The 27,618-nt window shown below is 36.9% G+C and overlaps 3 protein-coding genes across 7 annotated transcripts in view; 2 read left to right on the top strand and 1 right to left on the bottom strand.

Moving 5' to 3' along the window:
- Positions 1–533: 533 nt before the first annotated feature.
- LOC139986487 (ras-related protein Rab-32-like) lies at positions 534–8,492 on the top strand. Its single transcript, XM_072001874.1, has 6 exons — positions 534–948; positions 2,249–2,281; positions 4,206–4,302; positions 5,934–5,990; positions 6,329–6,573; positions 7,312–8,492. Exons 1-6 carry the CDS (start codon positions 846–848, stop codon positions 7,434–7,436), a joined length of 660 nt encoding a protein of 219 aa, XP_071857975.1. The 5' UTR covers positions 534–845; the 3' UTR covers positions 7,437–8,492.
- On the bottom strand, positions 8,095–27,618 carry Moody (G-protein coupled receptor moody). 3 transcript variants are annotated; one of them, XM_072001813.1, is made up of 9 exons: positions 27,441–27,618; positions 15,908–16,046; positions 15,620–15,760; positions 15,251–15,421; positions 13,173–13,300; positions 12,934–13,087; positions 12,577–12,776; positions 10,922–11,110; positions 8,095–9,162 (listed from the first exon to the last, which is right to left on the bottom strand). In XM_072001813.1, exons 1-9 carry the CDS (start codon positions 27,601–27,603, stop codon positions 9,077–9,079), a joined length of 1,371 nt encoding a protein of 456 aa, XP_071857914.1. In that variant the 5' UTR covers positions 27,604–27,618; the 3' UTR covers positions 8,095–9,076. The 3 variants fall into 3 exon arrangements, with proteins under 3 accessions (XP_071857914.1, XP_071857915.1, XP_071857913.1); XM_072001814.1 differs by lacking the exon at positions 27,441–27,618 and adding an exon at positions 16,341–16,389; XM_072001812.1 differs by lacking the exon at positions 27,441–27,618 and having other exon boundaries at positions 10,841–11,110; positions 15,908–16,040.
- LOC139986449 (G-protein coupled receptor moody) overlaps positions 15,923–27,618 on the top strand; it is a 28,933-nt gene continuing 17,237 nt past the window's right edge. For 2 of the 3 annotated variants that reach the window (XM_072001800.1, XM_072001794.1), the window contains exon 1: positions 15,929–16,061. The gene's annotated coding sequence lies outside the window, so the exon portion shown is untranslated. Of the gene's footprint in view, positions 16,062–27,618 lie in introns of all 3 variants that reach the window. The other variant, XM_072001798.1, reaches the window with a different exon arrangement.

Below are 27,618 nucleotides of genomic sequence, written 5' to 3'. Positions count from 1 at the left end.
ATCGGTGTGACGTTATCGAAATAAGAAGCTTATCATTATATGGACATTCCGTAGAAGAGGTCTGTTCGACGGCTTCGTGGAGAGACGCGATCGCGAGGAAGCGCGCCAACAGGAGTCGTAAATTCTCGTTACAATTAGATGATCGATGCCACGAAACGATCGATCCCCTATTTTGTTTATGATAATAGAGGTGATTGAACTGATTATAACACCGAAGCAACATATTACGATATACACTTTATTCCAATAACTTTGTAAACATAGATAGTTACACTCTGTGCGCGTAGATATAAGTTAAACAGATGACCGATCTAAGGCTGATAAACTAGTCAAGACATTGACCGGTCAACGTATGGAAAACTAGTCAACAGATGTTGACTGATCTAAGGATGACAAATCAGCGAAGTTCGGTAACGATGCTATCGCAGAGGAAAACTACTGCTGGGTGTTGGTCGTTTGCGAATGGAAATGACCGTCGAATATGGGAAAAATCCGACCTTGCCAGTTTTTATCTGATAGAGCAATAATCATAAGGAACGTCCCGATCTAGGGATGGATTATTAGTTTACGTAAAGAGTCATCGGACGTAACAAGGTCCGAGCGTCGGAAACGAAGGAAAAACCGAGTGTTGACGAGCACAGGAAAAGGCGATAGCGTGCTCGAACACGATAGATTATAAATCGGGAGGCAAGAGACGTCGTGTGTCGACCCCTCGAGCCATCGAGATCGAGCTTCTCGCTTTCGTTCGTTTGTCAGTTTACCAGCTAAGCTAAATACAATCGCCGGTGGGACCATCGGTCGTGCTTTCGTCCATTTGCAACGAGATACACAACCCTGAAGAGAAGATGAGCATACGGAAGTCGAGGAGAGACTCGGAAATTCTGCTGTCCAATTTCGGCCACAAAGAGCTGCTCTTCAAGTTCCTCGTAATCGGTGACTATGGTGTTGGTGCGTCCAGGACGTTTTAAAATTCCTTTTTGAAAAATCCGCCGTCGCTTTCCACCCGTTAGTATCATCGTAGTTTTATCGTAGTTTTATTCTAACTTGTCGTGACAATTTGACAGAGACCCTCCGTTTCGTAGGTTCTCGCGTCGTGGAAATTTGCTTATCGAGTCGTCGTGGAACGTACGATGGTGCTCGCTTTACAACTGACACAGTTTTGTATGTAAATTCGAACGATCCAATATCCCATGACATTCGGTGTTTCGAGCTCACCGTAACTCGCATGACCCGATTAAGGAGAAAAGCGAGTGGATAATAGCGAGAAATTAACAATGACAATTACTTCTCGCGTGCTTTGTTCTTCCTCCTTGTCGAGAGAGCCGAAAGTATTTCTGGAATAAAGTTGCTATCTGTTACGCCAGATTTACAATTCCGACCTACGATTTATTGTTTATGCGAGTAACGTTAGCGAGTATATGCAGCGGTAATGGATGTGTATCGTTGTCGATCAGCAGACGCTTTGACCAGAACGTTGTTTAAAGCGAGCGAAACGCGTCAACGTAAAAGTACTTCGCGTCGGTCACGTAAAACGCGTCTCCTCCGCATTTCTATTTTCCGCTTAACAGCGGAAATACATTCGTTTCGTACGAAGTTCTCACATGTATGTTTCGATCTAGAAAGGTGCGTAGAAAATTGTTACTACTGGAAAAAATGTTCGATATTAATAATAAAAAAAGAAAAAAAAACAAAAGAAAAGAAGAGATACTTTTATGCGATCAGTAGGAAATGTATTAAGGTATTTTAATACGTTTAATGTTAAACGCCAATGTTTCGTAGATGTTGCAGACTATTTCTTCAGGTTTGTCACAACTGCGATGTCTACGAAACGTCGGCTCAAAATGCAACGTGCACGATTGCTCCTGAAGAAACAGTAACATGACATTTTATCGCGGAAGTTTGAAATGAAAAATGTTTGAAAATGTTGGAATTTTATATCGCTGTTGTTTCTTTTCGTGGAAAACCTGTATTCTTGTAATCTCGCTGGATTAGAATTAAAAACAAAAGGGAACTTAACATAAACCTCAAGTTGGATACAATTTGAATTAAACTTGAACTCAACTTGAACTTTATGTATAAATACGCATGATAAATTTATCTTAGACCTACTTTTTCCGGTATATCATACACAACCTACAAGAATAATCTAATTTTATAAAAATTCTAAAATTGTAATTTTCCTAGAATTTATTTTTATTCCTTCGATGAATCCTTATTTTTTACTTAAAAATTTATTATTGTTTTTCAGGAAAGACGGCATTGGTTAGAAGATACACAGAAGGTAATATAAATATTAGTACATACATTATCGCATAAAATCTGATTACAGAGAAAATTGTGTACGACTTGCAATTTTCTCTTTTCTTTCTCTCTTTTCAAAGTAAAGGAAACTTTCTTTAAAAACGAGTTGAATGCACACTGTGGGTCTAAGGAGTTCGCTAGATTTCGATCTAAAGAAACTACAAATTTGTTCGGTTCGTAAACGTCTGGAAATGAAATCGTAGGATAGCGGTAATTAAAAAATTTACTAAAATCGCAGGAGGTTCTGACAAATCATTTTAAATCTACGAAAACGAGTCAAATGCACACTGTGGGTTTGAGGAGTTCGCTAGATTTCGATCTAAAGAAACTACAAATTTGTTCGGTCCATGAATGTCTGGAAATGAAATCGTAGGATAGCGGTAATTAAAAAATTTACTAAAATCGCAGGAGGTTCTGATAAATCATTTTAAATATACGAAAACGAGTCAAACGCACACTGTGGGTTTGAGGAGTTCGCTAGATTTCGATCTAAAGAAATTACAAATTTGTTCGGTTCGTGAACGTCTGGAAATGAAATCGTAGGATAGCGGTAATTAAAAAATTTACTAAAATCGCAGGAGGTTCTGACAAATCATTTTAAATATACGAAAACGAGTCAAATGCACACTGTGGGTTTGAGGAGTTCGCTAGATTTCGATCTAAAGAAACTACAAATTTGTTCGGTTCGTAAACGTCTGGAAATGAAATCGTAGGATCGCGGTAATTAAAAAATTTACTAAAATCGCAGGAGGTTCTGACAAATCATTTTAAATATACGAAAACGAGTCAAACGCACACTGTGGGATTGAGGAGTTCGCTAGATTTCGATCTAAAGAAACTACAAATTTGTTCGGTTCGTAAACGTCTGGAAATGAAATCATGGGATAGCGGTAATTAAAAAATTTACTAAAATCGCAGGAGGTTCTGATAAATCATTTTAAATATACGAAAACGAGTCAAACGCACACTGTGGGATTGAGGAGTTCGCTAATTAATTAAAATTAATTAAAAAATTTACTAAAATCGCAGGAGGTTCTGATAAATCATTTTAAATATACGAAAACGAGTCAAACGCACACTGTGGGATTGAGGAGTCCGCTAGATTTCGATCTAAAGAAACTACAAATTTGTTCGGTTCGTAAACGTCTGGAAATGAAATCGTAGGATAGCGGTAATTAAAAAATTTACTAAAATCGCAGGAGGTTCTGACAAATCATTTTAAATATACGAAAACGAGTCAAATGCACACTGTGGGATTGAGGAGTTCGCTAGATTTCGATCTAAAGAAACTACAAATTTGTTCGGTTCGTAAACGTCTGGAAATGAAATCGTAGGATAGCGGTAATTAAAAAATTTACTAAAATCACAGGAGGTTCTGATAAATCATTTTAAATATACAAAAACGATGTTTGTATATTCGGTGAATTTAACGTTGAATTATACAAGTCAAAATCTAATTATCAAAGTCATTTTTCGTGCTCTTAATCCGCTCTAGTTAAGCTGCGACATTCTGCGATTCTTCTTCTCATGCTTCTCTGATTCTTCTTCGAATTAATTGCAAAAGAAATATAAAAGAACAATGGGATATGCTCCGTAACGTGTGAAGGTTAACGATGATGTTCGTTATCTTCTCATTATTCTTTCGTATCTCTGTAAATAAGCGTAAATAACGTTCTCATTGAAGTATTCGTTATTTTTAACAAGAAAGAAACGTGTTCCTCCTTAACCGATAATATTGTGAATTGTGCATAAGCTTCGTTATAAGTAATTAGTTGGTTATTAACGATCGAGAATAACGTTGCTCGTTATTATGAAATATCTTCGATTTCTTCTGCTTTGGCTTAATACGTAGATTGGTACGTCAGTATTCTTCAATGATTGATCGATGTTTCTCTTTTTTTCAGGAAAGTTTACGTCCAATTATAAGATTACCATAGGCGCCGATTTCGCAATAAAGGCAGTCGACTGGGACCAGTTTACTAAAATTAACTTACAATTATGGTATTGCTTTATCAGTTTGTTTGCCTGCTGGTTATTCCGCGTGTTAAGTCGGTAGAATCATCGAAATCGCATTGCATGTAAACACGCGAGAAACATATATTCGATGTTTCGTTAGTCGAAGTTAAATCATCGTGTATCGGAATTAGTCCTTTCACGATTCGATTTTTTCCTCGTCCGAGAAAGAAAATTAGTTTTTTATTAATTATTACTAACATAAATTGCTATATATTTTTTAATAATTTTGTAAAGAAGATGCTAATTTGGTAGAATCATCGAAACCGTATAGCATAAAGCACACGAGAAACATATATTCGTTAGTCGAAGTTAAATCGTCGTGTATCAGAATTAGTCCTTTCACGATTCGATTTTTTCCACGTTCGAGAAAGAAAATTAGTTTTTTATTAATTATTACTAACATAAATTGCTATATATTTTTTAATAATTTTGTAAAGAAGATGTTAATTTAGTAGAATCATCGAAACCGTATAGCATAAAGCACACGAGAAACATATATTCGTTAGTCAAAGTTAAGTCATCGTGTATAAGAATTAGTCCTTTCACGATTCAATGTTTTCCTCGTTCGAGAAAGAAAATTAGTTTTTTATTAATTATTACTAACATAAATTGCTATATATTTTTTAATAATTTTGTAAAGAAGATGTTAATTTAGTAGAATCATCGAAACCGTATAGCATAAAGCACACGAGAAACATATATTCGTTAGTCAAAGTTAAGTCATCGTGTATAAGAATTAGTCCTTTCACGATTCAATGTTTTTCTCGTCCAAGAAAGAAAATTAGTTTTTTATTAATTATTAGTAACATAAATTGCTATATATTTTTTAATAATTTTGTAAAGAAGATGTTAATTTAGTAGAATCATCGAAACCGTATAGCATAAAGCACACGAGAAACATATATTCGTTAGTCAAAGTTAAGTCATCGTGTATAAGAATTAGTACTTTCACGATTCAATGTTTTCCTCGTTCGAGAAAGAAAATTAGTTCTCTATTAATTACTACTGACATAAATAAAGATGTTAATTTGGTTGAATTTTTTCCTCGTCCGAAAAAGAAAATTAGTTCTTTATTAATTATTAGTAACATAAATTGCTATATATTTTTCAATAATTTTATAAAGATGTTAATTCGATAGAATCATCGAAACTATTGCATGAAAACACACGAGAAATATATATTCGACGTTTCGTTAATCGAAGTTAAATCATCGTGTATCAGAATTAGTCCTTTCACGATTCAATTTTTTCCTCGTCCAAGAAAGAAAATTAGTTCTCTATTAATTACTACTAACATAAATTGCTATATATTTTTTAATAATTTTGCAAAGAAGATACGTTGTATTACAAGTGGAGACCAATTTTACGTATATTTATCGTTAATTAGTAACTTGTAAAAATACCACGACGCGATACAATACTTCTACGATAATTTTGTTTCTGTTCATTAATCGGAAGAAAATCGAGGGAAAGAAACACGACGAATTTCGAAAGATCGGTATTTAAAAACGAGGTTTCTGACCTAATAATCGAGAGAGATAAAATTCTACAGATAAATATAATTACCATCTCGATACAAAAAACATATTGTTACCATCGTTGATTTCTATTTCTAGGGATGTCGCTGGCCACGAAAGGTTTGGATACATGACCAGAGTTTATTACAAATATGCGTAAGTAATTACTGTAATTATTGAAAATTACAAGCACGTAATTCTCTAACAAAATTATTCATCGAAAGTGCAACGATAATTTCTTTTCTTACTATCTTTATAGCTATATATTCATACGATAAAGTCACACGGATAAAATCATTTTTAAAAAACTATTATCCTAACAACGTCTAATTCTATCGGAAGATGAAAAAAATTTTTGTCGGAGGGTTAATTAAATTTTGTCGCAGCATCCGAAGATTTATTTTTAAACATCGATCCGATTAGACTATACGAGCTATTTTTAGTCCCATAAAATCGTACGATAACGCTGTGATAATTTTGCGTTTAATTTCCAGAGTAGCCGCAGCTTTGGTATTCGATATTTCGCGGATAGCCACGTTTCAGTCGATCAAAAAATGGTTGTGCGACCTGCGGGAGAAGGTCACACTCCCAGATGGTTCGGAGATACCAGTCGTCCTCTTGGCGAATAAATGCGACATTCCTTGCCCGGCGGTACCCACCGAACAAATTGCCAAGTTCTGCAAAGAGAACAACATTGGTGCCTGGTATGTAACGTCTGCCAAAGAAAATACGAATATTGGTAAGTACGCGACGAATTCCGAATTTCTATTCATTCGCGAGAAATTTGAAAGTGCAAGATCTCGCGATACGTTCAAAGATACCCGAAGCATCTCCCGATACACGAACGAGGCGTGCTCGTTAATCGGTGGACGAGAATAAACCTCTGTTCCGTTCCATAGACTCGGCCAATTTCATTCTCGCTTACTTTATTTCATTTTGTATTTTTGTAATTAAACGGAGATGCAACGCATCGCGCGATTATTAAACAAACCGGCAATTACTCGTTGCTTCGTTGCTGTACGATTGCTGCAATTAGAAAGGTGGATCGATATGGCAGAGATAGGGAACGAGGAAGGAAAAGACTGGCCGGGGAAATTGGAAAAGATGGAAATGGAAAGAGAGGCAGGAATCTAGACAAGTAGATAAATTAGGCGTTTGCCTGTTTAGGTAAAGATCGATGATCGATCATTGCGAAGATGCAGCGGATGATGGACGCGTGTAATGGTCGAGAGTCAGATGGCAGACGGTAGATACGTGATAGTAAAATAATGGTAAAATTAGGCGATGCGCGTGGGATGTTTAAGCGAGAGTAGCGAAGCTACAGTTCCTGTCGTGGCAGGCAGGCTAAAAATAAATTGTACTGCCTAACAATTACTATTTAACAATTGCCATGTTGCTTGTCGTATTGTAAATTGCTTATTTTAAATTTTGTTAAATCGTAATATTTTACTAGCCTAATTTCGTATCTGTGTTTCAGATGTGGCGATGCGTTATCTCGTGGAGAACGTGCTGAAGACCAGAATCGACGTTGATATTCGTGATTCCATACGATTACGAGATAAATCTAAGGTTCGAGAAAGGAGCGAATGTTGCAAATTATAATCGCGCGATTATAGTTTGCGTGTTTATCGCGCCACGATGATGCACGTTCGAGAGACTCGATTTTTCCATACGATTTTAATTTATCCGCGATGCGCGTGCTTTGATGCGTTCATAACGATCAATCGTGATCTGTAGGTGCGTGTCAATGGACGTTGACGTGTTACAGATACGCGTAATAATCCGAAAGTTTTAAAACGCTGCAGCGAAATTAAACATATTCGTTTGAAAATACACGCACGATGAATTTCTAGGGCGACAAAGTTTTTATCTCGTGTAATAACTTACAGGTAAATAATCCTGAAGAGATTACCGATCTTTTACGCGTCGGATAATAGTCTTATTTGCATTTTTTACATGGCGGATAATAGTCTTATGCACAACGATGTGGATGTTCGTAAATATGTATTGCGGAGAGAAATTACGAATATTTATTTTAGAATGCAAAATAAATTTTTAAGGCAGTAGGATCTTTGTTTCCTTCGATGTAACTATCGAGCGGATAATTTTACAAAGCTCAACTTTTTACATTTCTTCGTATTTATCGTTACACCTATTGTTAGATAATAATTGCGTATTTTATAAAAATCTGAAACGAACCGTTTTATTTAAGCGTTTCTCAGTACGAAATCACGCATCAAGGGGTAAAAGCAACGGGGAATCGTTTAAATCGATAGATTCGTTTAATTTGTACTTTGATAACTCTTTAACATTACTTGCGTTCGTAGATCAACCAAGAGAAATATTATAAATAAATACGAAGCGAATTCGTAACGTCGCGAGTTACGAATGTCTTTAAAATTCCTTATTACATTCTCATTGTATTTTTACATCGTGGTAACAAGAATTAACACGTAACATCTATGTACAAACATATTCACGTGTTGCCTTTGGTAAATATTCAACACTCGTTGCAGTGTGCTATAAAATTAAATATACTTGGTATTCCTTGCCAAGTTTTACAATATGCAATTTGTCGGTCGACAAATAACGTATCATTTATTATACGATAGTGGCCACGTTTCGCTATTAACTAATCTAAATAAATGTAACAACAGCTCTGCTGTTTGTCTTTAGTTTTCCTCTATTCTCTTAAACCTCTAAATAATTATGTATACCGTTCGCAGATCTCTATTTACATTCTCTTCTCTTTCAACGACCATTTTCTTTCTTTTTTCTTCTTCTATAGTTTACTTATATACTTAATCGTAGTAAATACAAGTGTATCGTAGCATTTCAGACGCGAAATTCATTTTAGTCATGGACAATGATCGCAGTTACAATATTATACAAACGTATACACTGTTCGTTTTTGCTTTCGTCTTGTAGCTTTGTTCTTCGATAAAAATGAGCAACCATTCGATCGTTCGACTAGTCTGTATAAGATCTGCTCGAAATATTTATCTTTGTCTTTTAAATTCAGACTTATGTTACGCACTGAGTATAGTTTCTCACTGTTCTTGATCAGCAAGTTAATCGAGTTTCTACCGTATGCGTTTCCATGCTTTTCGATCTCCCATCGAAATGGATAATAAAAATTCCTGTTACAAAACACTCTGAATACTGACATTTTGTCCTCAAAGGTCGATTAATATTCTTTATACGTTTCGCCTTCTCTGGCCGGTTCAATCGCAAAATCGAGCTTATTCCTCGAAACGCGAGTTTCTCACTGGATTCATAGCAATGGAGACTGTCGACACCATCGTCTTACTGAAGTCCTTCGAATAATCTGAAAAAACATCGTACGAATGCGAATCAATTCGTAATGCTGGTTCTCTTTCGAACGCGTGCTTCGACAAACGTTGTTGTGTCGTCCAGCAGCAAGCAGGAAGCTGTTAATGAAGATAATGAAGTTTCTACTCTGCTGCGATTCAAAGAGTTTAGATTTAGGACAGAAATGTTAACAAGCTACTAAAATATTTGCCAAATCTACGGAATTAATTGGCGAATGTATTTTTTATTTCTATGTAAATTCGAGAAAATTGTTAATGAAGATAATGAAGTTTCTACTCTGCTGTGATTCAAAGAGTTTAGATTTGGGACGGAAATGTTAACAAGCTACCAAGATATTTGCCAAATCTATGGAATTAATTGGCGAATGTATTTTTTATTTCTATGTCAATTCGAGAAAATTGTTAATGAAGATAATGAAGTTTCTACTCTGCTGCGATTCAAAGAGTTTAGATTTGGGACAGAAATGTTAACAGGCTACTAAAATATTTGCCAAATCTACGGAATTAATTGGCGAATGTATTTTTTATTTCTATGTCAATTCGAGAAAATTGTTAATGAAGATAATGAAGTTTCTACTCTGCTGTGATTCAAAGAGTTTAGATTTAGGACAGAAATGTTAACAAGCTATTAAAATATTTGCCAAATCTACGGAATTAATTGGCGAATGTATTTTTTATTTCTATGTCAATTTGAGAAAATTGTTAATGAAGATAATGAAGTTTCTACTCTGCTGCGATTCAAAGAGTTTAGATTTAGGATAAAAAAATTAACAGGCTACTAAAATATTTGCTAAATCTACGGAATTAATTGGCGAATGTATTTTTTATTTCTATTTAAATTTGAGAAGAGTGTTAATGAAGATAATGAAGTTTCTACTCTGCTGCGATTCAAAGAGTTTAGATTTGGGACAGAAATGTTAACAAGCTACTAAAATATTTGCCAAATCTATGGAATTAATTAGCGAATGTATTTTTTATTTCTATGTCAATTCGAGAAAATTGTTAATGAAGATAATGAAGTTTCTACTCTGCTGCGATTCAAAGAGTTTAGATTTAGGATAAAAGAATTAACAGGCTACTAAAATATTTGCTAAATCTGCGGAATTAATTGGCGAATATATTTTTTAATATGTTAATCTTCCACATTTCCATACTTTACTTCACCTACCGATTACTGTGAAATTATATCGTAGTTTTACGTACGTTACGACGTACCAACTCTACTTATACAAGCTGTTAGTTGATATTTTCCTAAATAACAAGTTATCACAGATGTAAAGAAGATATTAGGATTCTTTCAGCGTGTGCAAAGAGAATTCAAAGTCGAATATAATTCTATTATACAAAGAGTTTTCGTAATTGTTTGGAAGAGATCGGTTGGCTTTAAAAATTCTAGCAATTTTAAATCGCTCGATTAAAATTTCCAAAGTAATCTTTTTACAGAAGTGGAATCGATATTAAAGCGTAATTGTTATCGACAGAAACTTAATTGTCACGATATAAAACGAAATAAAATGTAGCGACATTTTTCCTGCTGTTAATATTTAGCGGTCGTGCGAAGCGAAGATGAGATGACAAAGATGATAAAATACGAGATGAAAAATGAAAGACGTGTGCATGCACGCGTGACCAATTGCGATCTTAGAAAGCAGCGAATTTGTGCCCTTGACTTACGAAGTGAGCGAAGTGTGGTCGCTTAGCTCGCGTTCGGTCAGAGCTTGGTGAGCGTTACCACGCGACGGTGCTCGAAGTTACCTTGGCCGTAGTCCTGCTGTTGATGATGACCAGGTGCGCTGCTCCCATAGGGTGACAGACTCGCCCTTATCCGCGAACATCCTATCACGCCAGCGTACGCTTGTCTGTATTGCTTGTTCATGATCACGTAAATGATCGGGTTCACGCAGGAGGCAAAGTAGAGGAGCAGGTAGCCCAAAACGTGAAATTCTATGGCAAGAAACAGGACGTAACGTACAATGGTTTACGGACGATTGGCGCTTTGTTGCCAGGTGAAAAAACAAATTGCAAATCGTTGTAATTAAATCGTCTCGTAATAAGCTCGAAACAATCCACGAACCGCAGACAGTTTGTACGACGTATAGAGCTTATTCCTCGGACTAATCCCAAAATATCGTTCCAGAGGTGTCTTTCTCTCACGAACATGTCCTTTGCAACAATTTTGCATCTTTGTACAAACGTGAAACCTAATTTGCTGTCAAATGTTGCGCTTTCTATCTTAATAGGATGAAATGGATCATATATAATTCAATAAAATAATATAGAAGAAATATAATGTCACGTTTTAAACCGAGGTAATTTAAAACGTTTATTCGAAACCGTGTTTACGGTATTTGAAGCGAAAGGCGGTTATTAAAGCCGCTAGAAGCTATATCTTGCGAAAACTCGTCTAACTATGCTTTTATATTATGTTTTTATAACGATATTATGACGATTTAAATTGTAAACAAAGTCGGCAGTTGAACAAACGTCGGGGATCTTTCCAAACATTTTCAAAAGAAAGACTCCGACGTTTCTTCATCTCCGACGGATATAAATGTAGCGACTCAGAGAAGTCAGCACGAGTATGAGTTTGAGTTTGAGAATATTTACCGTTTGGTTAATACTCATACTCGCTATCATACTCGTATTCATTAACCGAATAAATTAATTAGCGTTCGCCTATCGAAGAGTCAGTTGTCGTTTTGTCTATCGAAGAGTCAGTTATCATTTTATCTATCGAAGAATTAGTTATCATTTGTCTACAGAAGAATCATCGCCTGTCAACCGAAGAATCTCATATCCGTTCATTTTATATTGATAATCCACTTTCGAACAACTTTAATCCTGTCCCGTGCCAGTATTCCCGCACATAGCAAGTTAGCCGAAAGTGGAGCTTATCGCCAGTTGCATTAAACGTCAGTCGACGCTACCTTCTCGTCGCCTACTAAATAAAACGTTACAAAAATATCGGTCGTTCGGAGAGTTTGTTCCAATTTTGAAGCAACTTGACGGAACGATAAATTTTGCTTAGTACCTCTCCATCGGGCAAATTGTTTTCAAGCTGAGAAACGTTGCCAGAAGTATCTTTAAATAGGCTCGTTGATTTTTAATAAAATATTAGAATATTAGTTGAAACCATACAGAATGTGAAATTGCTTGCGTCGTAGCAGGCAATCGAAGAATAAGTCTGCTTGATTGTCGTGACAAAGGTACGTGTTCGATAGAGTGGAAGGACATCGTGCAGTTGACCAAGTTTAAGGAACGATGGCTATTGATTTTATTATTTTTCATATCCTGAAGGTAGAACAATTTTACTAATGGCTCTACGCTGGTCTAGAGGTTTTATATTAATACACAGTCGTTAGTGCGTTAATGTATTGATGGTAAATAGGTAGATTCGTGAGATGTATTACCTGGATATCTAACTTCGGCGTCGGCGACTTTAACGATGGTAATGGGAAGGTAACAGGCAACGAAACTGAGGAAAATGGCTAGTACCATTTTTGTGATTCGCCATTCGCTACGTCTCTGTTTGATCTCTCTGGTATCCCTACCGGGTGTATGCGGCGATTTTATCGTCGGAGACGCGTGCTTTCGCATTCTTGTCTCGGATCTACGAACCAGAAGAGACATTTCAACGTACATCTCTATATATTTCGTGAAATATATTTCGAGCATTTGCGATACGAATCGAAGCATGGAGAACGTATGAGATATTTTTGAAAATACTTTCTTAATTTCTAAATGCAGAAGCAAAATAAGTTGTTTACCTGTGTACGACCCAGAATATCTTGGTGTAACATCCAACGATTATCACGCAGGGTATCACGAAACCCACCACGAAAAGAAAGGTTTTCGATGAGTAGCCTTTGCTGTCCTTTACGATGGAGCAAGTTTCTAAATTCGGATCATAGTCGATTCTACCTGAAACGTAAAAGACCAAATAAGAGAAAATAAAACTCTGCTGCTGTACAACTTAGCGCGAATCGTGATGTATTTTATGTCTTACCCCAAACTCCTAAGAGGGTGGGCACCTGCATCCCATAGGAGAACAACCAACAGAATACGATCATAAAAGCGATCCAATATTTCTTGTAAACTTTGCTGTACAATCCGTGGTGGGCTATCATGATGTATCTGAAATTATCGTAATATCGTAATTGATCTTGCGAGATAAATTTTTTCACGAAAAGGTTCTCCATTACAAATTCTTTTCCCAGTGAAAGTAAAGCCGGAGATTCACCGGAAGATCAGGCTGCAAGCTTTGCCAAGATCACGCTATGTTGTACTATGCCGTAGAATTTATGCGATATTTTTTATTTATATAATCATTGTGCAAAAATGTCTAACTAGATCATTTTTTCGCTTTATATTCGATGGCAAAAAGAATTTAAAATACGAGTGAGACACGTAAAAGAAGATTGTACGATACGTAAAAACTCATACATAAAAAGGTCCTTGAAATATCGCTTCTGGGATTTAAAGTGAGAAACTTCTTTGAGCAGAAACTTTCACGCCCTACTGTATCTTCTATATATATATTTTTTCTTTCTTTTTTGAATTGAAATTTTGCCACTAGAATCGTGACAGCCGTGTCTCCTCGCTGTGCTAATGAAATTTTGGCTTTGTCATGTTGTACTAGATGACGCTACGTTGTACTATGCCGTAGAATTTATGCGATATTTTTTATTTATATAATCACTGTGCAAAAATATCTAACTAGATCATTTTTCGTTTTATGTTCGATGGCCAAAAGAATTTAAAATACGGCATATTATTTAAAATAAAATAATATGCCGTAGAATTTATGCGATATTTTTTATTTATATAATAACTGTGCAAAAATGTCTAACTAGATCATTTTTCGTTTTATGTTCGATGGCCAAAAGAATTTAAAATACGGCATATTATTTAAAATAAAATAATATGCCGTAGAATTTATGCGATATTTTTTATTTATATAATCACTGTGCAAAAATGTCTAACTAGATCATTTTTTCGCTTTATATTCGATGGCCAAAAGAATTTAAAATACGGCATATTATTTAAAATAAAATAATATGCCGTAGAATTTATGCGATATTTTTTATTTATATAATCACTGTGCAAAAATGTCTAACTAGATCATTTTTCGCTTTATATTCGATGGCCAAAAGAATTTAAAATACGGCATATTATTTAAAATAAAATAATATGCCGTAGAATTTATGCGATATTTTTTATTTACATAATCACTGTGTAAAAATGTCTAACTAGATCATTTTTTCGCTTTATATTCGATGGCCAAAAGAATTTAAAATACGGCATATTATTTAAAATAAAATAATATGCCGTAGAATTTATGCGATATTTTTTATTTATATAATAACTGTGCAAAAATGTCTAACTAGATCATTTTTCGTTTTATGTTCGATGGCCAAAGGAATTAAAAATACGGCATATTATTTAAAATAAAATAATATACCGTAGAATTTATGCGATATTTTTTATTTATATAATCACTGTGCAAAAATGTCTAACTAGATCATTTTTTCGCTTTATATTCGATGGCCAAAAGAATTTAAAATACGGCATATTATTTAAAATAAAATAATATGCCGTAGAATTTATGCGATATTTTTTATTTATATAATCACTGTGCAAAAATGTCTAACTAGATCATTTTTTCGCTTTATATTCGATGGCCAAAAGAATTTAAAATACGAGTGAGACACGTAAAAGAAGATTGTACGATACGTAAAAACTCATACATAAAAAGGTCCTTAAAATATCTCTTCTGGGATTTAAAGTGAGAAACTTCTTTGGGCAGAAACCTCCACGCACCACTGTATCTTCTATATATATATATATATTGAGCTGAAATTTTGCCACTAGAATCGTGATACCCGTTGTCTCCTCGCTGTGGTAATGAAATTTTCATTTCAGGATGCTTTGTATAAAACGCGCAATATGGCTACTAATAAAAATGTCTTACGGTATACGAATACTTCCGTATGTATCGCAGCAAATATTTGTAAGGTTAGCGCAACGTAGCGTAGCTTGGCTTATCTTTCAGCTGAACCATCGGCTAAAGTACATAATACATACCTGTTGATAGTAATAGCTGCAACGGAGAGGAGACTCACGCCAACGTTTCCATACCTCAAGAAAGGCACGAGAACGCAGAGAAACCGTATATTCACCCAACTTGCATCGATGAATCTGATGGAATCGAACGGAAGTACAAGAAGGCAGAATACGAAGTCTGCCACGCAGAGGCTAGAAGAATCAATGAAATTCGAATTTATTGCGATGCGTTGATTTTATAGCGAAAAAAGCAACGAGATTTTCGATCAGACACCTCCTTTTCGAATCTTGACTTTGTTCGTAGATAGCGAAATGATATTTGTATCTTAATCGTGATCTAATTACGATTTAATTACGACTTTGAAAATGTAATTCTGTTTGTTTGTATACCTTATAATGAAGGCTGCAGCTACGTTGCGAACTTTGGGATACTTGCACAGGGCAATGATCGTCAATAAATTTCCAGCGAGTCCAGTGATCATAATCAGTATCGCGACCACAGCTGCGAACGTCTGCAGCGGTTTAGGGAATCTGCACGTAAAAACGATGTAATTTGAAACTTCGTTATTTTCAAATAGAGCGTCCTTCTTTATTAGCATCCTTTTATCGATCAATTTTTCGTACGTTCAAGAAATGTTGATTTCTACTTTTACGAGTATCGATAACATTCGTAATTACCTCGATACTTCGCCGTCGATTATCGTACTTTCCGTGTTATTCTCCGAAGCGCGTAACAACCATGTGGCCAAGTTATCCATTTTGAAAGGAATTTCGTCTGGTTTCCTGCGGTTCACTCGATTCTGACCACCTCCGAGGCCTGAAAGGAACAGCGGTAAATAAAATAAGGCTTAAGACTTTTAATTAATAATAAGTCTTCTAATTTTAAATAATTCCACGTAGATATAATATTCTGTGATAAACGATAGTGGAGACTAATATCGTTACATTATTCAGTTAGCTGTTGCGATCTCTTTGAAGAGCGTGTGCCTAAAATGCGTGGCGAAAAGTAAACGATGACGAATATACTCGTCAAGCACGGAGCATACGTGGTTGTTAGAACATGGAATTGAGTCGTAAACGAGATGACTGTTTTATCTTCCAATTTTATTACCGACAGGGCTCGTCGTGACACAAAATATTCGCATTTCTTCGTGACGAGTATACTCGTTAGAAACAGCCAACTGGTTGATACGAGAAGATCAACAACGCGAAACGAATACTGCTCTGCGTTTAATATCGCTGCTTGTAACAAGTATCGAAGTAACAATATTATTAGAACGATTCAACAACATTTAATATCAGATCGTCGGGAGTAATAAACGTCGACATGCGACAAGGTCTTGTTTCGGTCATTTTTCAGTTATATAACATTCCAGATAGATTTCCTTCGATCTATTATTCCTTTCGTTAGTTTGCTAACGTTCTACTGATTTTTAACGCAATTACGTTCGACTTGTCTCTCGTACACATAGATTTTTCTAAAAAACGAAGAACGATTCCGAAATAGCAAAGACGCTGGACTTTTATTCTAATAATTTAAATTATATTTTTAAACTAAATTTGAAACTAAATTTAAATCGATTAGATTAAAATCCGAGACAAAGAACTCGTAAAACTACGAACAAATACACGTAGAGTGAGTGTAAACAATATTCATAGAGTAACCGATCTAACAGAAACTTTCTGGAGCTTGGTCTATCTGGAACATCTTAACAAACGAAAAATTGTGTACATCTTCTTAGAGATGTCCAGAATTTCATAAAGCAGGAAAATGATTTTCCGATGTTACGATAAAACGTTCGAACTCGATTAGTCTAATTATAAATGATTTACGATTAGCCCTAGTCTATGTGTAATTAGTTTATACATTCGTAAATAATGATATCGTGAATTATAAATATTCGAGACTGTGTTTCCTCTCGTACAATCGTATCTCAGAAAAATCGTAAAGTTAGTCAATGGAACTCGGAAGTTGTGTGTCACGAAACGTATCAAGAACGATAACAATAGTGCAAAGATAAGAGACATTTGTAATACATTTGTTCATTGAATTTTACAGGCCTGTGAATTTACGCGTTATAAACACAGGGCGACGTGAATTCCCACGAAGAGGAAACCGCGACCTAAACTTGCAGAGTGATGCATTATGCGTGACGTAAAGAGGAAGTTGGGTCGTTGCTTTAAAACAATCTAAACCGAATCGAAACATATTCAATGAAACAGTCTGATTCGATCTGGAATTACTTACGCAACTGTAGCGTTGAAAATTGTTCGATCGATCGATAATTTTAGGCGTCGTAAAACTTCTAAATAAAATTGTCGTCGTGATTTGCACGCCATCGATCGTCTAAACGCTGTGAATCTTGTAAAGAGAACAACAAAAAAAAAAAAAAAACAAACAACTCGTAAGAACAACAAGATTTTGCTACGAAAAATATTTATCTCGCGTTTGATCTGTCACGAAAGTTCGAAATATACGCTACATGACGAATACAGATAATAATAGAATAATAACTATATCAAATAAACAAATATACATATCTACACTTCGTTAAACAATAAATTTGAAATCTGAAAGTTACAGTGGAACGACGAATATCAATGCGATCAAGCTGAATCGCAAACGAATACTGATTAAGCCAAGAGATACGAAATTTACGTGTATGTAAATATTGATATTTCTTATCGGTGGATGATGCTACAATGATGTAATATAATACGATACAGAGTATTATTCTGAATTTAGTATGGCTTCTACTCATCCGCTAATTACGTACTTTTAAGCTAACTTGGTAAACACGAGTCGATTCATCGTCTGGACGATAATTCCTCTATTTTAGTCTTCGTTCTGTCAAAAATAAATCGTATCGTTCTCATATTCGCGACTATTATATCTCCAACTGAAATCGATTCGTCTTTAACTAGCAATTCTTCATTTTATTTAATTGCTAGCCAAATCAATTTTATTTTAATTCTTCGATGTTTCCTGATTTAAGAAACGAATCGATCGACAAACTAACCTCGCTGCGTTCTCTCGGTCATTATCGACCCGATCGTATTTTTCTCGTGTCGAACGGCATCTCGCGTTTGAATGCAATACGAAAGAATACTATTACCGACACACGTGTACTTTTTATTCCAATTTTTCTACGAAACATCTTCTCCGAAACGTCAGAAGCATTTTCGTTTGTCGATATAAGCGCGTAAGACCGAAGCGTAGAAAATCAACGACGATAGCACGATCAAGTTTTGTTAAATGTTTTTCCCTATTGTTTCCAACGACGGTAAATTATTCTTCGACGATCGTCAGGATAAAAGAACTCTGGTATTTCTAGAGTTAATCGTTACGGATAATCTGCGATCGTTTAGAAAGCTGTATGATACAAATGGAAGGAACGTCGATGATAAAACGTGACCGAAGGACTGTGTTATTATTTATGGGCAGACTGGAAGATTGTCTTTATCCGACGGAAGTAGGTCATCTGGAGGATTTACGAAGGACGATATAAGACGATTGCGAACAGCGTCATCCTAATTAATTCTTTCCTCTACGAGCGATTATTAACGTTAAACGAGAAACGCTATATCCAAATTGCATCGAAATTATGAATTATTCATATTGACGAGGAATTTCTACAATATGATATTTATCTTTAACACGTTGTAAGTGGCGTATGAAAGGTTCGTGTCTCACCGCAATACACGTTTTCCTGATATATCTTCTTTCTTATCTATTTATCCTCGTTTGTCATTTGCGGTCTGTAATTTGACTTATAATAATTTATATTCACTCTATGGTCGTTTTTATCGTATCCTGTTATGTTCGATGTGCTGTGTGGCGTTTCACTGCGAAGATTCGTTCTATGACTTAACGCGAACTGGATGAGTGTTCCACCAATCGTCCGATATATTTGTAATTTATTTTTTCCGACGATGAACGCTCCATACAAAAAAGAAAAAAACATTTTTCGGAAGAAAAATGTCATCGACGATAATCCACAATTTTTGTAAAGTTCTCGATGATGTCAGGCAGGTGTACGTGATTAGTCTTCGTCATAGACTTGTCAAAAGATGAGTGATTTACTTGCTGGAATTCATCGTTGCGAGAATACGATGTGAAGGATTTGAATTGGAATTTAGAATTAGAATTAGAATTGGGATTAGAATTAGAATTAGAATAGTTTCGAAGGAAACGACAGAGATATCGATAAATAAGCTATACGATGTGTTCAAGCTACGCTGGATTTAGTAAACTAGGGTCAAGCTGCGGTGCATTAACCTCCATTGAGATTAATTAAGGGAAATTAACGGACACCCGGTACTAGGCGTCCCCCGTAACAAAAAACTCGTCAAAACTGATGGCAGACATGGGAACCGACGGATGATGTCGTTGTCTCGTTCTCGTATCTCCTCTCTCCACACTGAACCTTTTGTTATCTCTTTGTGCCGGTTACGATCGACTAAATACATCGATTTCGGGCCACAGTCTACTCTATCCGGGCAGTAACATTTTTTATTCGAACGTGTTTTTTCGAACGGTGTGTCAGATCGCTAAAGATCAGAAAACGAGGGTCTTTTTCGCGGAAGCGAACGCTCTTCAAAATTCGTTCTTACGGACATTTGACCGACGATGGTCGGAAATGTAGATATCTGCGTAAAATCGCGATCGTATGGAGCGACAAGCAAGCGGTAAACCGCAAATGTCAATTTTTCCGCTCGTCGCTCTCTGTAGGACGATATAGAAAAATAAAAAATTATCCAAACCCGTGCAAACACTCGCACTCGCCATTCAAAATAGCTTGAGAGTATGAAATTTGATAAAGGATATATTCAGTCAACGAATAGACCGAAATTTTACTTTTTAAAAAAGTTATTTATTACAAAAGTCTTACGACAACTTTCATTTGCAACGTTTCAAGATATATGAATTTCATCGTTGAATTTTATTCTTCGCAAGACTGTGCCATCTAGGGGTTGATCTTTGGAAAAAATTTGTCTCGCTTCTCGAATACTTTCGTAGTTGCAAGCGAGCGCGTAAAGCTGACTGACGCGTCGTTGCGTCACGTCAAAAGAGGAAATCGCTTCTTCTTCTTTTCAGCCTCATCTGCTAGATATTCCGCGCGTAGAGAAACTTGGCGTTGTCGTCGCGTTCCCAGGCTACCGAACGGTCGATGGTATTTCTCGTGTTTCAGCGTGGTACACCTTGACGCGTGACAAAACCGCGTAGAAGACGACACGTACCTCGTCTTCCATAGAATCCGACTGGTGATCGACTGACGTCACCGAATGATTTCCGAGTTAATCACGCGGCGAATGGCAATGAATGAGTCAAGTTGAGTCACGGTGAAAGTATCTAGAGGTGTCAAGAGGCCGACGAGTCGCGGACCATCGGCACGCATACTGCGCTCATGCAAATCGACTGATTATCTTGTTTATCGACAATGTACTTTTACCTAGGACGATGACTGCCTCCATTCATGGGCAAGAACGACGGTCACATTGGATTTGCAATGGCTACAATGTAGGTGTGAATAAGATACCACTTATCGTTAGATATACACAGACTGGCGAGTAGGCTATTTGAATACTCGTAGACACCTTGCGTGAACTTTGTATCTATATTATTCGTGAAATTCATGAAATTCATTTTTCAGGATATACAGGATGCAGTTGAACAGCGCGTTCTATTGGCGTGGCAACCAAGCGAGTGACATTAGATGGTAATGACAAAATCTGCAATCATTTAATTGCCAACACAATACAAACCGTGTCGCGGGTAAAATCGTGCAACTGCGATTAACAGGCCCTTTGGCCGCGTACACGCGAGCGTCGCTCCTTTGACTTCTTCAGGCCCCTTTCTGTGACGACCGTCGCCTCCGCGTACAGTGGCTCGAGAAAGTTTTCCAACGCTTTACCAATCACGTCACGGGACATTATTTTTACTTTTTTTTATTTTTTATTTTTTATTTGTACTTTGCAATTTGTCCATTCTGGACGTTTGGTAAATTTGTCTAACTTTATTATTAAATAATTGTTAAACGACACGCGGATGGTTACACTTAGATACTAAAGCATCTTCCAGTTTGTTTATTTTATTTGCTTAGCGAGGTCGATGGGACGTTTTCTCCTTAGTCTTCTTTTTATATAAATTTTATGGAAAATTACATTTCATTTCGTCAACGTTGTCGTAACGAGACTGTCGCGATTATCGTAGTAAAGTTTGCGATCAATTCATAGAAGTTGCAGGAGTATTTATCGCGATGAATTAAGTGAATTAACGCGGTAGAAACTTCTTTGTTCCAGCTAAGAGGAAGACAAAACCGTTGGAACGATGAAACGGTCACTTTTCTGACTCGAAATTGCAATTTATTCGAGCACACGTTGACGATAATTGACAGATTCCTTGAACATCTATGGGTTTCGTACCATAGTTTTTGGTAATTCGCATAGTTCGTTCGACAGAGACTGCATAGAATTACGTTCTTTTTCGGAACCGTTTTTCGAATGCCACTAATGGCATTCTCTCTTCGTTACCACTTTCGTTTGCTGCTTCCATTTGTATAAAACGGTGCTTATTATCGTCTTTAATTATTGTTACGTCGCGTGAGATGGTCCTGCGACGTCCCTCATGGTCTGGCCGCCAAGGCCAACACATCGTTACACCGACCCGCGATAAACCTAAGGAACCACCATAAACCGAATCTTTTTAGCTTAATTCCGGTCCTTAAAACAGTCCTTACGTTTATTGCACGCTCTTACAAATTACGAAGAAAGCGGATGTTCGTCTAGCGAAATAGCAGAGTTTTCCCATGAACAAGGACACCCATGAGCCACATCTGCAGGAGACTTTTTCTTCGTATTTTTATTTATTAACGTTAGCTATAACCAATGGGCATCGTTACCTTCACTTTTCTACCGAAAAGCGTGAACAACGAATCCGCGTTCTTAGTTGAAAAAGGCACACCCACACCGAGCTTTCCTCCTTAATAGTACGAGACGGGTCTTTTACTGTTCTTCTGTTGGAATGCAACGATATTTCACGCATAGGCATAAGTAGCCTTACACAGACACCCACACAGGCATTTGAACAGGACACTTACACAGGTCGTACTCTTTACTGTATAGAAAGTGGGGTTCAAAATATTTAAGGGATCATGGGTCACTACCTGCGACTAGTCTCAGAGTAACTGGCCAACAATCAACGATTCTTGTATACGTTGTTAATTATATCGCTCGCTTATATACATTTGGTTCTGTAGTTCTGTTTGATAAACATCACTGAATATTATTTCAACAGAAACATTGTGTCTTCCACAGATTATTAATCTTAACTTCAAGATTAAATTCTAACATCTTCCAATCTTCGTGTAGTCTTATCCTTAGAGCAGTCATCTACTGTCTTTTCCATCTCAGCGCAGTCATCTACTATCGCTACACATTTAGATCAGTCAAATCTATTGTTCTTTCGATCTCGACGTAGTCATCTACCGTTGCTGCAAACTCGCGCCTCGCTACGGTCATCAACTTAATCTACTTTTTGCTTATACGAAGCAACTAGCAAGTATACAATTATCAAATATATCTTCCGACACGGCGCATTATAATTAGTGTAATAAATTGTTGAAAATATAAATCTTATAAAACTGTAGATTACAGTTTTATTACACAACAAACACCCCTATTATCCCACAAGAAACAAGGGGATCTAGCTGTTCGTGGTGTCGATTGTTATAATCGTAAGGGGAATTTACGACTCCTGTTGACGCGCTTCAACGCGATCGCGTCTCCCCGCGACTGGACGAAAACGCGATTATCGTTTTCATTTTTTTCAAACCATTTCACAATGTCGGTATATCTAATATTCTTCTATCGTTGCCAGTATCCGCAGGGATCTACGAGCTTTAAACAATTTTCGATATCGTGTGTTTGCCTCTTAATATCTTAGCGACTGTGGCTTCTCCAACGTTACGTACCTCTGCCAATAAAGCGATCTCACCACTTTCCAATTTTTTTCAGCTACGTCGTATTGTGTTTCGATAGTTAGAACGCTATTAGTTTTGAACTAAGCTCTTGTTACAATGAGAATTCGGTGGATCGAATAAAGCGAAGAACGCGCAAGAACATCGACCGTACGCAAATACTTGGACGTTCGCGATACGTAACATCGTCGATAAATATTTTCCAATTTCTATGCATTATTTTTAAATTCGTTTGAAATTTTAAGTCGAATTTTAAAGTTGCGATAACTTGGCTCGTCCGGGTGCCGAACGAGCTTGCGAAATGTATGTAATTTTAAACAATTTTCGATATCGTGTGTTTGCCTCTTAGTATCTTCGCGACTGTGGCTTCTCCAACGTTACGTACCTCTGCCAATAAAGCGATCTCACCACTTTCCAATTTTTTTCAGCTACGTCGTATTGTGTTTCGATAGTTAGAACGCTATTAGTTTTGAACTAAGCTCTCGTTACAATGAGAATTCGGTGGATCGAATAAAGCGAAGAACGCGCAAGAACATCGACCGTACGCAAATACTTGGACGTTCGCGATACGTAACATCGTCGATAAATATTTTCCAATTTCTATGCATTATTTTTAAATTCGTTTGAAATTTTAAGTCGAATTTTAAAGTTGCGATAACTTGGCTCGTCCGGGTGCCGGACGAGCTTGCGAAATGTATGTAATTTAATGGAAAAAACGAGAATCTAATGGCCAGTTTTGGGATGAAGAAACAGGTATCAAACCATAGCAAAGCCTAATGAACTATAGCGATGACGATAAACCGTACGAAGACTACGGACGGATATAAATAATTTCATTTCGACTTACTGTTTTAGGAACAATGTTTACCCGGTTTTATTCGCGTGGGTGAGCTTTCCCTGAACTCGAGTGCACGTGTGCACAGCGTCCACATGTTGCTGTCGAAATACGAGCGACTGTAAATTTCAATGTGCATACTGTACTAGTGCTTTAACAGCATTAACGCTAAGAATACGATCAGTGTCACAATAACGCGCAGCCATTGTTTCGTTCTCTGGTTTCCTTCGCCACGATCGCGTTTACCGTTCCTTGACTTTGAACCTCTATCTCTTGGAACACACTTTTTCAAATTTTTCCTCTTCTTCCGAAAAGCTTTTTAAAAATTTCCAACATTCTTTCGAGTTCCGTTCTCTTCCACCGTTCCGTTTCTATATTTTCTTCTAAATTCGCGAACATAGTCACGCACACCGTAGAAAAGCTATCTTTGTAAAAAGAAGCGAGAGGAAAGCTTGGAAAATATCGTGGCGCGACGGGAAGACTGTGGATTTTTATACGTTTTTAGGAAATTTCAAAATCGCATCGAGTGCACGTACGAAGAAACAGAAAATATTCGAAATATCGTCTTCTACGATTCTGTTAGGTATCGTGTTAGTGGTATCAACTAAGTGATTGCTGATTTTGTCATTAGGTGGTAACTTAGTTTGCCCGTCCAATAAAGCAGACAAACTGGAAGATGCTTTCCCGCGGAGTGTAGCCATCCGCGTGTCATTTAACAATTATTTAATAATAAAGTTAGACAAATTTACCAAACGTCCAGCTGGACAAATTGCAAAGTACAAACAAAAAAATAAAAAATACAAAAGAGTAAAAATAATGTTCCGTGGTGTGGTTGGAAAAGCGTTGGAAAACTTTCTCGAGCCGCTGTACGCGGAGGCGACGATCGTCACAGAAAGGGGCCTGAAGAAGTCAAAGGAGCGACGCTCGCGTGTACGCGGCCAAAGGGCCTGTTAATCTTAGTTGCACGATTTTACCGCGACGCGGTTCGTATTATGTTGGCAACTAAGTGATTGCGGATTTTGTCAATACCACGTAATGAGAAAATCCGCAATCACATAGTTGCCAAGTCAATAGTTCGCGACACGTGGATAGTTGCGAGAGGAGCTAAAGCGTTGGCTGTTGTCCAGAAGGCAGCGGTCCGTCACTTCCATTCACGGTACGCAGGTAAACGCGTCTTGTCCATGTACAAAATGTACAATTTGAACGCTCGTGTATTCCATTTGCCTTTGTTACAAACGAGAAACGTTTCGACGAACAATTAGGAAGGTTTCGCCGTGACTCGTATTCCTTTTCACGGTAAAATTTCGTTGGCGCGATACGAAGCAGCCAAAGCTCGATGACGATGACGATGACGCACAAGAGCAAAGGGTTAATGTATCGAGATCGGGAGAACAAGGCGCGGGTTGGAAAATGGGACAGACGGACTGCCGCAATTGAGGATTCACGTTAGTTTCCGAGAATTCTAGATTGCCTTTAATTAATCGCTATCGCGTTGTTAAGCAGACTACGAGTTTTCGTATCCACGTCGATAATTACGCGCCACGAACAGGCAATGCTTTCTAAACGAAAGATGCAAATGCGTTCGCCCCGGCTCGATACGTCTTCGCGTCGTTATAAATATTTAATGGATTTAAAAGAGCAAAACAGACTTATGCAAATGGATGGATGTTGAAGAAACTCGAAAAGGTCGGGGATAAGCCGGGGATGTCGTTGCGTTTTATTAAACGACGGCTACGTAGAGCAAGACGAATCGTAACGATTTGTTAATGAAACGGGAAAGCGAAGAAAAATGTAACGATGGTGGCTAAAAAACTATTCTTACGAGCTCATAATCGATCGGAGGATGTTTCAATTTTGGGAAAAATTTGTCTTTGCTGTTTTGCTTGTTTATTTTTTATATTCTTCGTTTATTGTATTTGGTTGCTCGAAAAGTTTCCTTCGTTTTATAAAGAAATAATAGAAGCACATTGTTTTTTTCTTTTCAACTAGCAATAATCGCAACTTGGTAGAACCTCGTTGTTTTTTCTTTTATGTTAATTAATTGAATTGTGCACGAACGTAATAATAGAAATAGAACGAAATGGATCGCGGCTAATTCAATAAAATAATATAAAACAGAAATTGTTGCTCATCTATCATCACCTTATGAAACGAAAGAAACTTTTCGGACAACCTAATATATTCTTCGCGCTCGTATCGCTTCGGATATCTTCTCTTCTTTTTGCTAATTGATTCGCCCGTGAAAAGGGCGGAATACGCGAAAGGAACAGACACCGAGAGATCGAACGATGAAAACAAATATTTCGAATTTACAAACTGCGTGTATTTTGACAACGTCTATGAAAATATAACATCCATTTCGGATCGTACAGAAACATAGTGAACGGCAGGGTTGATCTTGCATATTTTTCGTTCGGATAACGTCAACTAATATATCGTATAGCGGAAGTAACGTTCGACTTGTGTCAACGTTAGTCGCTACAATTTTTCTAACGTTCCAAGATTTATTTTTAAATTGCTGAAAAATATGTTCGGATTTCTTGAAATCTTATCTACAAAACAAATCAACTTGGTGTGGACTTACTAAAAATTAACGTACAAAATTATCAAAGAGGTTTTCCCAAGGTAAGCAGAAAATTCTTAGAGTCGAGCTTTTCTTATCTGCAACTATGTTCCACGTGTAAGGCCTGTACCATAGACTGTTGCGACTGACTATACTTTACTACGCGCTACAATTTTTCTAATCTTCCAAGATCCATTTTTAAATTGCTGAAAAATACGTTCGGGTTTCTTGAAATCTTATCTACGAAACAAAGCATCTTGGCGCGTATTTATTAAAAATTATCGTACAAAATTATCAAAGAGGTTTTCCAAAGGTAAGCAGAAAATTCTTAGAGTCGAGCTTTTCTTATCTGCAACTATGTTCCACGTGCAAGGCCTGTACCATAGACTGTTGCAACTGACTATACTTTACTACGCGCTACAATTTTTCTAATCTTCCAAGATCCATTCTTAAATTGCTGAAAAATACGTTCGGGTTTCTTGAAATTTTATCTACGAAACAAAGCATCTTGGCGTGTATTTACTAAAAATTATCGTACAAAATTATCAAAGAGGTTTTCCAAAGGTAAGCAGAAAATTCTTAGAGTCGAGCTCTTCTTATCTGCAACTATGCTCCACGTGCAAAGCCTGTACCATAGACTGTTGCGACTGACTATACTTTACTACGCGCGTTTATGAACGGAGTTGAAAACCGATCGGAGCTGTGACACATTCGAAACCCGCCCACAGCGCACCACGTGCTCCGCACGTCTGCAGCCGAGGGGAGACAGTGACAAAGAAGACGCAACAGAAAAAAGAAAAAAAGAAAAAAAGAAAAGGAAGGAAATACACGAACGTCGTGCGTGTCGCGCATTGTATCGTCCTTTTTTCGTTTCAAAACCATTCGTCGTCGTACGAGGTCCATAGGCACGCTTTTTGCCTCGATCTTGGCATTGGTCCTCGAAATGACGCACATGTCGTCTCCGGGACCAATTGCCATTCTGTATCGGAAAGAACATCGCTAACTATCGTCT

This window comes from Bombus fervidus, chromosome 4 (assembly GCF_041682495.2).
Source record: "Bombus fervidus isolate BK054 chromosome 4, iyBomFerv1, whole genome shotgun sequence".
NCBI lineage: Eukaryota > Metazoa > Arthropoda > Insecta > Hymenoptera > Apidae > Bombus > Bombus fervidus.
The sequence above is the reverse complement of the archived record's forward strand: the minus strand, read 5'-3'. Positions and strand labels throughout refer to the sequence as shown.